The sequence below is a fragment of the Manis pentadactyla genome, chromosome 13, assembly GCF_030020395.1.
Source record: "Manis pentadactyla isolate mManPen7 chromosome 13, mManPen7.hap1, whole genome shotgun sequence".
Classification (NCBI taxonomy): Eukaryota; Metazoa; Chordata; class Mammalia; order Pholidota; family Manidae; genus Manis; species Manis pentadactyla.
The window spans coordinates 45,947,382-45,961,622 of NC_080031.1; the positions used below are offsets into that span (position 1 = coordinate 45,947,382).

At 35.0% G+C, this 14,241-nt stretch overlaps 1 protein-coding gene across 1 annotated transcript in view; it reads left to right on the plus strand.

Annotated features, from left to right (window-relative positions):
- The window catches only part of GCSAML (germinal center associated signaling and motility like), a 36,612-nt gene extending 27,187 nt beyond the window's left edge, over positions 1-9,425 (plus strand). Inside the window, exons 2-4 of the mRNA XM_057490434.1 lie at positions 357-406; positions 6,866-6,894; positions 7,784-9,425. Coding sequence (XP_057346417.1) covers positions 357-406; positions 6,866-6,894; positions 7,784-8,026 — 322 coding nt within the window. The 3' untranslated portion in view covers positions 8,027-9,425. The remainder of the gene's footprint in view (positions 1-356; positions 407-6,865; positions 6,895-7,783) is intronic.
- The last annotated feature ends 4,816 nt before the right edge of the window (positions 9,426-14,241 follow it).

Below are 14,241 nucleotides of genomic sequence, written 5' to 3' on the forward strand. Positions count from 1 at the left end.
ATTGAGGTATAATTGACAAATACAATTTTAAGATATGTTAAGTATTTGATGACTTTATCTATGTATACTTTGAGAAAGGATTCTTCCCATTGTTGTGTTAATTAGTATATCCATCACCTCAAACATTTACATTCTTCATGAGAGCATTTAAATTCTGCTCTTCTAGAAAATTTCAGTTGTTGTCAATGATATTTTGTGTTTTTTCTGAAAAAGCTAGAATTAGCAGGCTTTTAATTTTACTTAACCTTTGATTTGTAAATTTAGGAGTGATCTTAGCTTGAAAGCAATGAAATAAATCTAAATGCTCAGCTTCAGAGAAATGGAGAGTCTCATGTTATTATCTCTTTCCTTTATAGGCAGGAAATGACTACATTTGAGAGAAAAAATCAAGATCAAGATAAGAAAAGTAAGTCTTGCTTCATAGCATTTTTAATGCTAGGGAAGTTGTAAATACAAACATCCAAATTAGCTGATGTTCTGATACCATGTTAGACAAGACTGGAGGAAATACAGCCAGAATCCTTAAAGGGATGTCTTAGTCTTTCACATTTTTGTCTCACAAAACTGATTTCCTAATTCTTGGTATTACAGTAATATCTCTATAGCATTTATTTTGAGCAATACTTCATAAACTTCTATGGGAAGCAATTAACCAAAATGCTACTGATTTTAATTAATTTGTATTTAACATATTGTTTTGAATATTAGCCGGTGTTACTTGTATTTTTTTCTCAGTCATTTGCTCTGTTTGACATAGTATCTAAGTGTAGTAATTATTTCAAAATGGACAATTATGAATAGCAATATTCAGTCCCTGAGGGCAGTCATCCCTGATGGAAACTCACTTTTTCTTATCACTGTTGCTTCAACTGTCTTCTCACCCTACAGCCAAGCCTCTGGAAAGAATTGGTCAGCCTCACTATTTAGAATTAGCATTCCTGAATAACCTCTCAGCTCACCATAGCTTGCTCCCAGTGCCACTTCCAGCTGCCCTGAGCATATCCTGTGGGCTACAAAATAAATGTATTTATTCCACCAAACATCGTCATGGCCACAAAGAGATTGGCATACTTTGAAAGCATCATGGTGTGTAATGCACATAAAATTGTTATAAGACAATTATTTGTACATATGTATATGTGTATGGTTATACTAAACTGTGGCATAAAATATATTTTTAACTGTGGGCCATTTTCAAGGTCAAGTGTTTCTGCCCAAATGTAACTACTATGGACTGTGAGGGACAGTTGTCAATCTTAGTCTCAATTCCCTTTCCCTAGCACTTATGAGTGTTGCTCAAAATCTCCTTCCTGATATTATTCCTTTATTTTTTTGACCCCACACTGTTCTGTTTGGGTCCTCAGCCACAGCCACCTGTTTTCTGACCTTGCCCTTCCTTGGGTACAGCTAAAATGCTGGTGCTCCCAAGTCATCCAGCCTTGGAGTTTTTCTCCTCTCTTGAAGAGTACATGTGTGATTGATCTTTTTTATTTTTCTAATTTTTGGTAGAATTTTCTGGTGAATCCATCTATAGGAGATGACATTCATTGTGAAAAACTTTCTTTTTCATATACAGATGCAAATGCTTTTATAGTTATGTCTATTCTTTCTGTTTCATTTTGTCAGCTTTATAAGTTATATTTCTCATCACATTTATCCTTTTCAATTCAAATTCAAAGTGCTAAGCTTAAAAATGTTCATCATGTCCTTGTCTATATTAAATGTTTGCAGAATCTATAGTGATGCCCTCTTGCTCTTTCCTAACTGTTTCTGTGTGTGTGTGATGTGTAAGCATGTACACTTTTCATCTATTATTTAAGTTTTGCCAGAGTCTATTCATCTCATTAACATTTTTGTGGAGTCAAATTTTGTATTTTATTAAACCTCTATCACATGAGTGATATTTCTCTCTGGGTCCAACTCCAACAAGTATATGTCTTATTCAAATTCTAAGAGGCCCATCAGATTTTGTGCTGCATTTACAGGAGGAGAAGATACAAGTTTATGTGGATGGTGTCATCCTGAAATAATTCACAGTACCAAGTGCCAAGAAACTTCACTGGTGTGCAGTCAGCGCTCCTCGTTTTCCTTAGGCATTCTATGTCCCTAAAGTAACATAGGTTGCCTCCTAATCCTGACTCATCAGGACCTAGCAGCATCGTGCTCTCCATGTGGTAGAAACATTGTTAGGTCCTGTGCATATAAGGCATGTTCAAAGTTCCTGCAAAGCAGATTTTGACAGAGAAAAATATGATAAATTTTTCAAATACACAGTGTAGCTGCCCTGGTGTCTCTATATGTGAAAACACACTCATGTCAGATGTTTGCCATTGTAGTGGTGTGGTCAAGGACACAGGTGCCATTTACATCAGTAAATGCAACTGAAGTTGCCATCTAATTAAATCTGTGACAATGTCCAAGACCCAGTCATTTATACTGGTCAGAAAGGGAAATTAAATGGGGGAGGTGATCAAAATCACCACCTCTGTGTCTTTTCAATATTCAAATAAATATTTTCCTGATTTTCTTAGGGAAATATTGCTATTTGCCTGTTTACTTTCCATTTGGACCAAGATACCAGAGCAGTTTTGGAAAATCCATGTGATGATGTTGCCATTTGGCCAACATATCAATTTCACCCTGTTTTCAAGTTGTGAAATTCACAAGATGTGTGTAAGGGACCCTTCCAACCTATTGTGAAACAGACACAATATAAAAGGTTTTCCTCTACTCTGATTAGTGGGCCAAGTACAAAGGAGATTGTTTCAAAGCAATTTCCTTGATCCTTTGAGGAGCTAGCGAATCACAAGTTTAAAGTCATGATTGCATCATGTTCTCTGTTTATGTGCCCTGGATCATAGATCAATCTTTATATTCTTAATTCTTCCCATGATGATCTATTGGTCTCTTCCATTCAGGTGGCCACAGGCAAACTTTAAGTTGTGAGTGACTAACTTTGTCATACGTGTTGTGCGACCACTTGTGTATTTTAATACTGATGTAACCCCCTTTGCTTCTAAAATAAACCAGGTGATGTAATAAGACCGGATTCTCATACTTTTTGTAGTTTACTGCTTTCAACAATTCCTGTTACCAACTGTTGTAGTTCAGTCACAATTATTGGGTTGAACTGAGAAGATGTTGTAGTCTACTAATGTCTTACAGATCATAACAGGGCTAGTGGATTTACCAAATAGCAAGTTACACTGGAATTTCAGAAAACAATGTGTTACTCTCCAGTATATTATCACATGGATTTGGGTAAAGGTTTTCTTTGCCATTGTATGGGGTGTTGGGGGATGGATGTGCAGGTTACATTAATACAGTCACTAATATTCTTATACGTCTAAATCTTTAGATATGTTCCTGTTTTATTTATAACAGGGAATACATGTGTGATAAGCAGAATACAGGACCCAAAAGTTATCCAAGTTTGAATCTGTTGCATTACTTTCCACATGACAAAAGGTCTTTGTAGACATGATTAAGTTAAAGATCTTGAGGTGGGAAGAGTATCTTGGATTATCCGGGTGAGCAAAATGTAAACAAAAAGGTTATTCAAAAGCGGGAGAGAAACTGGAAGAGACATTATCAGAATAATGCAGCAGGGCAAATCCTTTAACAACCATTTTGCTGGTTTAACTTTGCTGTCACTGAAGATGGAAGAGGCTGTGATCCTATGAGTGAGGGGAGTCTGTAAACATTGGAAAATACTAAGTAATAGAGTCTTCCCTAAGAGCCTCCAGCAGCCATGTCAACACCTTGATTTTAGCCCACTAAGACTCATTTTGGAATTCTGATCTTCAGAAGTGTAAGATAATAAATGTGTGTTGTTTTAAGCTTTCTGGTGATATGTTACAGCAGCGATGGATGACCAATACAAGCTAACACACCAATCTTGCTTTATAGAGACCCTTATTGAGATCAGTTTCTAGACAGCCACTCTAATTAATGACTAGACGTGCTCTAACTCTGCACGGTAATATTAGCCCAGACCCTCTGGTAAGTTCATCAATATCAAGACATTCCATACAATCAATTCCATAAAATATGCATGTTTCCCCTCATAGTCTAAGATTCACAGAATCCACTCTATGACAACACCGCGTTGCTAAATTCATACTCTTGTGTTGCTTGTTTGCTTGATTTGATAATTTTGGTAGGGTAAATATTCCTTTCTGATATAATCTCCCCCATTTCACAGGTATTCTTGGGTCTGATTTTTGTTTTCAGCTTGAAATACAATGTGTGTTATTGGTAAGACACAGTTGTTGGCAATGCAAGATGACTTCCCCAGAGTTTTCAATCAAGAAAGAGCCTCATTAGCAGAAGGAGTGTTTCCTCCGACAAGGGAAACTTGGAGGTTGGGACTCAGGGTAACGGCAGCCATCAGAAATTCTCAGATGCTCCCATTCTGACTTTAGGACTCATATTCTTTTCCAATCAATGCCCTAACATCAAATAACATACTTACTCTGTATACCGATTCAACGGGTCATGAGCACCAGTCCTGGCATATTCCATGTTTTTGATTTGAGACTAATTATGCTTATTTTCTAAGTATTTTAACATCTTCATACCAATGGTGGCAACCACTTCATACAATATTATGATTATTTCAGGGCCTTCATATTGAAACTTGATTCTCCAAACTGTTGTCTCCAATGCTATAACTGAGTATTAGGCTATATAACTCCCTCAGTTTATGAGTATAAAACATTAAAATGGAAGTATTTGTTTAATTATTACACATGACTACACTTATAAAGATATGTGATTATATGGACATATGTAGCATCCCATGTTTGAAATTAGTGCATTGAAGGTGACTTTCAATTTGTGAAGAATGGTGAGCTATTAGAAATTGTTAACATACTGTTTTACAGAATCTGTTCCATTTATTTAATGTATCCTAAGATTTTGCTAAGAATAACTATTTAGCTTATTAAGTTTTAGATTTCAGAGTCGGTCAATTTTCCTCTTATAATTGGAATTTTTTACCTTATTTAGTATTCTATGGCCTCTCTAATTCTAGCTTGTTTATTAAAAATATTAGCAGTGGGTTTCATATTAGTAACACATATGTAATTTGCTTCAGTATTCATAGATGTAATGAACCTTAATCTGTATATTTGTTTTTAATTTGAAATAGTTACTTGTTATTTCAGTAACTTTCTCTAAAATAATTGTGCATCTATAAAAATTATATGATTTTCTTAAATGGACAGCTTCATCCAAAAGAATGAAACAACTGCTTTCTTACACCATACACAAAAATAAACACTAAATGGGTTAAACTCTAAATGTAACACCTGTAAACATAAAACTCATAAAAGAAAACAGGCAGTAAAGTCTTATATATCAAACCTAGTAATTTCTGGATATGTTTCCCCAGGCAATGAAAACAAAGCAAAAATAAACAAGTGGGACTATATCAAATAAAAAGCACAACAAAGAAAATCAACCACAAATGAAAAGGCAACCTATATGGGAGAAGATATTGGCACATAATATATCCTAAAAGGGATTAATATCCAAAATACATATTGGACTCCTATAACTCAACACACAAAAAACAAATAATCCAATTAAAAAATGAGCAGAGGACTGGATAGACATTTTCTGGGAATACATACAGCCAATAGATACATGAAAAGATTCTCAGCATCACTAATCATCAGGGCAATACAAATCAAAACCACACTGAGCTATCCCCTCATATATCAATCCAAATGGCCACTATCAACAAGAGAAGAAATAACAAGTGTTGGTGAAGATGTGGAGAAAAGGGGACCCTTGTGCACTGTTGGTAGGATTGCAAGTTAGTGCAGTATAAAGGTTTCTCAAAAAATTAAAAATAGAAATAATACATGATTCAGCAATTCCACTTCTGGAGATTTACCAGAAGACAAAATCACTAATTGGAAAAGTTATATGCACCCCTTTGTTTATTGAAGCGTTATTTGCAATGGCCATGATACAGAAGAAACCAAAGTGTCCATCAATTGATGAATGGATACATATACACAAAGGAATATTAGTCAGCCATAAAAAGGATTAAATCTTGCTATTTGCAACAACATGGATGGACCTAAGGGGTATTTGAAATAAGCCAGGCAGATAAATGATTTCACTTATATGTGGAATCTAAAAAAGAAAATAAATGGACAAACAAAAAAGCAGAAACAGACTCATAAATACAGAGAACAAGCTGGTGTTTTTCAGACAGAGGAGAATAGGGGATGGGCAAAATAGGCGAAGAGGAGGATCAAGATTTACAAGCCTTCAGTAATGAAATAAGTCATGGAGTGAAAAATACAGAATAGGGAACATAGTTAATAGTAATGCAATAACTTTGTGTTGTTGACAGACAGTAACTGTACTTATCATGGTGAGCATTTTGTAATGTACGTAAATGTCAAAAGCACTATGTTGTGCACCTAAAACTAATAAATTATGTCAACTATACTTCAATAAAAAATTATATGATTTTCCCATGACATTTTTAGAGAATTTATTTTAGAATGTTTGCAACTATAGTAATTCTTTCTTTATACTTGTCATGCTTTATTGTCATAGCATATTTGTGAGCAAAATTTTACTACCCAATTACAAAATCTTTACAGATTTAGGGCACATCACTCACACAGAAACACAGTATTGATGATGCCTCAGGGCATTATTTTTCCTGATCTTGTCATTTGGCCTTGAGTACTGCCATAATAACATGAAGTAATGTCAGATGTTTAGAGAGTTGGCCTCTTTGCAGTTTCACCACTGCATTGTATCCTTTTTGTCTTTTTCCCCAATTTGTGATAATCCAAAAAAATCTTAGGTTATTTTATTTTTCTTTTTTATCCTTCAGATAAAGAATATTCACCCACTTCTAATCAGGTAATAAAAAGTTCATTACATTTGTCTGATAAATGTCAAAATACAGATAACTATTTAAGGGTAGCTGGAGGTCTTTTAATTTCTTAATTTTTAAAATAATTTTCTTGGTAATTTTAATGCAGAACTTGAAATAAGTTTTAAAAATTAAAATTATTGTAACTGATTTAGATGACTAGTAAATTATTGTTGTCCCAATTCTAGTAAAGTCTAATATTTTAAGTTTTGAAAATATTATAACAAAAATAAATGAAAACAGGTAAATTAGTATTTATAATGTGATCAACAAGAATAAAACATCAATTCTTTTTAGCTTTCATCATTCCTTTCCAATCCTTGTGCCCAGGAATTAGTATTTATATTTACAGACATGGTAGAAATCAATAAACATGTGAAAAAAGTATTTGTTCCTTTTAATACTGCATCACAAGCATTTTACTGATTTTAATTAGTATGTAGTATCTTGATGTTTTGTCTTTCACAGTCTATGCAACTGCAAGTGTATTTAAAGTCTAAATTTCATTAATTGTACTTTACCTTAAGAAAATTTATTGTTATGTAACTGGATTAATTGAAGTCTGATTATTGCATATATTGTGTTTGAATATGGTTGACCTCAAGTATGCAACTGCTTTTCTTTAGATATTCAGAGGGATAATAGTGTCCTTTTTCTCTTCTACTATTTGAAGCTAAAAAAAGCAGAATGATTAGTAGCTTGGAGTACAGCACATATTGATAAAATGAGGTCTCTTAAGACATAAGGGCTTGGAGAAAGGCCTTTGGCTACTGAGGTGTCAGATCATCATAAACAAGGAAGGAGTGGTGGGGTACTGAGCTAAGATTTGATGAATGATTCTGGATCCCTCCTTTCTTTTTTCCTTGTTCTTGGCAGAAAAATGAGAGTGGCGGTGGTCCCGAAGACGTGTGCTACACGGTCATTAACCACAGCCCCTATCAGAGGCCCTCCCTGAGTTCCAATGAAGAAGGCTATGAGAACATCGACCCAGCCTCAAGGGCAGTGAGACTGTTTAGAGAAAGTCCAGAGACAGAGTATGCACTTCTCAGGTTGACTTATGAAATGAGGCCTTATTCCTGTACCCCTGAGCATGATTATGAACTTGTGCTTCCACAGTAGAACTCTGTACTTCATCTTCCATTAACTGATGATATGGAATATGGCCCTCTGCAGGATGCTTTCTGTCTCTGCAGATCGTGAAACATTTATTTCTGGCCAGAGTTTAGAACTGGTACCCTTGAACTCTACTGCCTTGAGTAGGTCTGAGACATGGCATCTTAGAGGTCTGGGTTAGGCTACATAAAATGTACATAATGACATACAGCATCCCACATCTTTCGTGTGCTGGGTTTGAGGACATGCATACAGTAGGGATCTTTCCCAGAGTATTAATCTTCCACAGATATCTGAACTAGAACATCCAATTCCAATCCTGTTCTCTGAACTTCAAAGGCCAGCATTTCCAATTATCCATTCAATTTTTGAGGTGTAATCTATTCAATAAAAGTTTAAAATGTATGACTGGTGACCAACACTTTGCTCACCTGATATTTGCTTTGATTTTGCCTTTTCTGTGTACTAGACACTCTTGCTTGTAAACTTGTGGTGGCAGTGCAAGAATCCATAGTTTTTACGTTAGCCTTTAGGAAAGGAGAAGCTGAGGGTGTCATTACAACAAGAAGAAATACACCAGGCTTAGGTGACCATTGTCTTCCCTCCAAAGAAAACCAGGATTCTGTTAAAAGATTAGTAGAAAATTAGTAAACAAAAATTTACAGCTTTGTTCACAGCATGCTAATTAGTTTAATGTATCCTTGGTTACCTCTACTGAAGGAGGATGAAGAATGCTGGGTTTTAAAATTCAGGCAAACTGACAAAGCAATCCATCTACTTTTTACTTTTGTTATCAAGGATTTTTCTAATTAAATTAAAATTTTTAAATTAAATTTACTTCAAAGTACCAATGCCATAATTGAACCATCCATGATATATTTTTCTATATAGTTACAATACACTGATCTTTTCATCACCAACAAACATCAATTGATTGATGTTTTGTACAAATTTTGAATCTTGGCTTATTCTTATGCTCCTTTGTGGTAATTTCAATGTCTAGAAGGAGAATTTAACAGAAATATTGTGATTCTAGAAAAGTCACCCTGTCACAAATATGTCAGTCTTGTAGAAATCAGTCAACTACTTTAGGAAATGACAAAATTACTTTCTATATGCATTTGTAGTTATTTAATATATAATAAACATCATATTTAAAATAAGATTGGGTCATGTTAATTTGCTAAATAATCTGGAATTATAGGAGAATGGGCAGGCGGTAGATTAAGGAATGATACTATCTTGAAGAAGGAACACTGAAATCCAAAGGCATAAATGGACCATAAATAGACATATTGTTAATGGACAGACTACTTCATCTTTCTGAGATTCAGTTTCTCAGCAAAGCAGAATTTTAAAAAATAACTATCTAATATGATTGTGAAGACTTCTGAAACAATTATTGTAAAAGTGATTTTTATGCTGTAAGCTGTTTTCTAATTGTTAATATTTTTTGTATATAAATATATGGTTTTTTAAAAGTCTATATATAGATCAATATATATCTGGAATATATCAAATATATTCTTGAGTTAAAATTTGAAATATATGTATTTCTATATTATTTTAGACAGCTCTTTGTTGTCCTCAAATGCACTGTTCTAGGCATTGTCTCAATTTTTTTTTTTTCTGGTTAGATTTTTTTTTTTTTTTTTAGTGGGAGAACCTGAAGCAACATAAGGCTAAATAATTATTGGACATAAAATAAGCTGTTTATTGAATTTTACATACCCTCACAATCACATCTTACTTTTGAAATAGCTGTAATTACTTCCTAAAATGATTCATTTTCTTATGACTATAAAAGTCTTTGTGCCTACTGTAGACAATAGAGGACTTAACAAAATAACAAATGCCCTATGCCTATAATCTGCAAATAAGCCCAGATACCATTTTGGTATATTTCATTTTAATACTTTTCACTGTATACATAACTTTACCACTCTGAAGCATTATAGATACAACTGTGCTGATTTTTTCACTTTGCAATGTTTATGTGCAGTTCAAACTGTCATCAAAATATATCAAAATCTGGAAGGATATAGTCTAAGGTATTAACAGTGATAACTTCTGGGTAGTAGGAATATGATGCTTTTATTTAATCAAAATTTCTAACTTTCTTCGATTCACCTTTTTATTATGATGAGCTTACTATTAAGTTCAAAAGGATTATTTTTCCTGGCTGTATAATATTCCATCTTATGGCTCCATGCTGGCTTACATAGTTTTCTCCAAAATTGTGGACATTTGCCCTTTGCAAGGTTTTGGGAGGGGCCCCAGCAATGTGTCCACATGGTCATATTTTTTTTTTAAGAGGGCATCTCTCATATTTATTGATCAAATGGTTGTTAACAACAATAAAATTCTGTATAGGGAACTCAATGCACAATCATTAATCAACCCCAAGCCTAACTCTCAACAGTCTCCAATCTTCTGAAGCATAACGAACAAGTTCTTACATGGTGAACAAGTTTTTTACACAGTGAATAAGTTCTTACATGGTGAACAGTGCAAGGGCAGTCAGATCACAGAAACTTTCAGTTTTGATCACGCATCATGAACTATAAACAATCAAGTCAGATATGATTATTCATTTGATTTTTATACTTGATTTATATGTGAATCCCACATTTCTCCCTTATTTTTTTTAAACAAAATGCTGAAGTGGTAGGTAGATGCAAGATAAAGATAGAAAGCATAATTTAGTGCTGTAAGAGGACAAGTGTAGATGATCATGTCTGTGCCTATAGACTAAGTATTAATCCAAGTTAGACAAGGGCAACCAAACATCCACAGATATAGAAGATTTATCTCAAAACAGGGGGGGTGAGGTTCTAAGCCTCACCTCTGTTGATTCCCAATTTCTCACCTGATGGCCCACCTGTGACTGTGCCTGTCTTAGGTAGTTCCTCCCTTGGGGAATCTTACCCGTCTCTGGCTAACCAGCCATCTTCCAGGGTCATAAAGGGAAATGTAATGTTGGTAAGTGCGAGAGAAGCAATATTCTTTGAAAAGGTTAGCTTTTTACTTCTTTACAGATTTATGCCCTGTGGCTTCTATGCCCAGCATTTGTCTTGAGGTATCTTTACCACTTGGAAGAATTATGGTACTCAGTAATTTTCAATATGAGGCACAAATTCTACCAAAGGTCTGTAATTAGGAAGGAAGAAGAAAAGCTATAGAAGTAGCCAATGGAAGAAAACATGGGAAGATTGATTATTTCTTTGACATAACTTCTTGTAGAGTAACATAAGCATGTATAGGTTTTAACAAACTACTAATTAAATTGTGTACACACATTAACAGAATAGGAATACAGATACATAACAAAAGTAGACCTGCAATTACTGGCCATATCCAGTGAAACCAAGAAAACCAGTTAGGTATCCTAGGCATTTGTGAAAACTTATCAATAATATGATGGATATTGTCTAACTGAATTTGAATAGTTTGAGAAAAATTAAAACAACACATTCCTGGAAACTGTTCACATCCCATATCTTCTTTTAACAATAGATAGTCTATAGTAGCATGATTTTGAAGGACTGCAACTTGCACTTCTCCTAATTCTTGGTTGAGTTCCAACAATATAGAACCAGTCAAATTTGTTGTTTTGCTGTATGCACAGGCCAGCTTAGATATGTCCTTCTTCATTCCAATGGCAAGTCCAGGAACCGGTGGGATGAATGCAGCTACAACTGCAACAGCACCAGGATCTTTGTTGGAAGTTTTTTGAAAATCATCTTCTGGAATGACTCTTCCAGATGATGTTGATGTTGGAAGTTCTTCTTCATATAGTATCTTAATTCATTTTTCTGGGTAGCCAAATTAGGCTTTGATCCTCTGTATAAACACAAACAAACCTTTTGCCCACACTTTGATATTACCTTTATACCATTGTGAAAAACCTATTGGAGACCACCACACAGGAACTGCTTTTTTTTAAGAGAAAGAAATATTATCAGAAAAAATATACTTCCATAGATGATCATCCGACACCCTTTAAAAGATCAAAATTAAGGGTATGTAAAGCATGCATTAAGCATTGATTTGCAGTTAATTTTATCCTATCAGGGAGTAAACCCCTCCTTTTTTTGTTATCATTAATCTACAGTTACATGAAGAACATTATGTTTACTAGGCTCTCCCTACACCAAGTCCCCTCCACAAACCCCATTACAATCACTGTCCATCAGCGTAGCAAGATGTTGTAGAATCACTACGTGTCTTCTCTGTGTTGCACAGCCCTCCTCTTTCCCCTACCCCCCACATTATACATGCTAGTCATAATACCCCCTTTCTTCTTCCCCACGATTATCCCTCCCTACCCTCCCAATCTCCCCAGTCTCTTTCCCTTTGGAAACTGTTAGTTCATTCTTGGGGTCTGTGATTCTGCTGCTGTTTTGTTCCTTCAGTTTTTCCTTTGTTCTTATACTCCACAGATGAGTGAAATAATTTCGTATTTGTCTTTCTCCACTTGGCTTATTTCACTGAGCATAATACCGTTTAGCTCCATCCATGCTGTTGCAAATTGTAGGATTTGTTTTCTTCTGATGACTGAATAATAAATATTCCATTGTGTATATGTACCACATCTTCTTTATCCATTCATCTACTGATGGACACTTAGGTTGCTTCCATTTCTTGGCTATTGTAAATAGTGCTGCGATAAACATAGGGGTGCATTTGTCTTTTTCAAACTGGAGTGCTACATTCTTAGGGTAAATTCCTAGAAGTGGAATTCCTGGGTCAAATGGTAAGTTTATTTTGAGCATTTTGAGGAACCTCCACAGTGCTTTCCACAATGATTGAACTAATTTACATTCCCACCAGCAGTGTAGGAGGGTTCCCCTTTCTCCACAACCTCGCCAACATTTGTTGTTGTTTGTCCTTTGGATGGTAGCCATCCATACTGGTGTGAGGTGATATCTCATTTTGGTTTTAATTTGCATTTCTCCGATGACTAGCTATGTGGAGCATCTTTTCATGTGTCTGTTGGCCATCTGAATTTCTTTTTTGGAGAACTGTCTGTTCAGTTCCTCTGCCCATTTTTTAATTGAATTATTTGCTTTTTGTTTGTTGAGGTGCATGAGCTCTTTCTATATTTTGGATGTCAAGCCTTTATCGGATCTGTCATTTACAAATATATTCTCCCATACTGTAGGGTACCTTTTTGTTCTATTGATGGTGTCCTTTTCTGTACAGAAGCTTTTCAGCTTAATATAGTCACCCTTGTTCATTTTTGCTTTTGTTTTCCTTGCTCGGGGAGATACGTTCATGAACAGGTCGTTAATGTTTATGTCCAAGAGATTTTTGCCTATGTTTTTTTTTAAGAGTTTTATGGTTTCATGACTTACATTCAGGTTTTTGATCCATTTCAAATTTACTTTTGTATATGGGGTTAGATAGTGATCCAGTTTTATTCTCTGACATGTAGCTGTGCAGTTTTGCCAGCACCATCTGTTGAAGAGACTGTCATTTCCCCATTGTAGGTCCATGGCTCCTTTATCATTTATTAATTGACCATATATGTTTAGGTTAATGTCTGGAGTCTCTAATCTGTTCCACTGGTCTGTGGCTCTGTTCTTGTGCTAGTATCAAATTGTCTTGATTACTGTGGCTTTGTAGTAGAGCATGAAGTTGGTGAGCAGGATCCACCCCCCCACACACTTTATTCTTCCTTCTCAGGGTTGCTTTGGCTATTTGGGGTATTTCGTGTTTCCATATGAATTTTTGAACTATTTGTTCCAGGTCATTGAAGAAGGCTGCTGGTAATTTGATGAGGATTGCATCAAATATGTATATTGCATTGTACAGGACGGCCATTTTGGTGATATTAATTCTTCCTAGACAAGAGCTTGGGATCAGCTTCCATTTGTTAGTGTCCTCTTAAGTTGTCTTATAGTTTTCAGGGTATAGGTCTTTCACTTCCTTGTTCAGGTTTATACCTAGGTATTTTATTCTTTTTGATGCAATTGTGAATGGAATTGTTTTCCTGATTTCTCTTTCTATTAGTTCATTGTTAGTGTATAGGAAAGCCACAGATTTCTGTGTGTTAATTTTGTATCCTGCAACTTTGCTGAATTCTGACATTAGTTCTAGTACTTTTGGAGTGGAGTCTTTAGGGTTTTTTATGTACAATATCATGTCATCTGCAAATAGTGACAGTTTAACTTCTTCTTTACCAATTTGGATGCCTTGTATTTCTTTGTTTTGTCTAA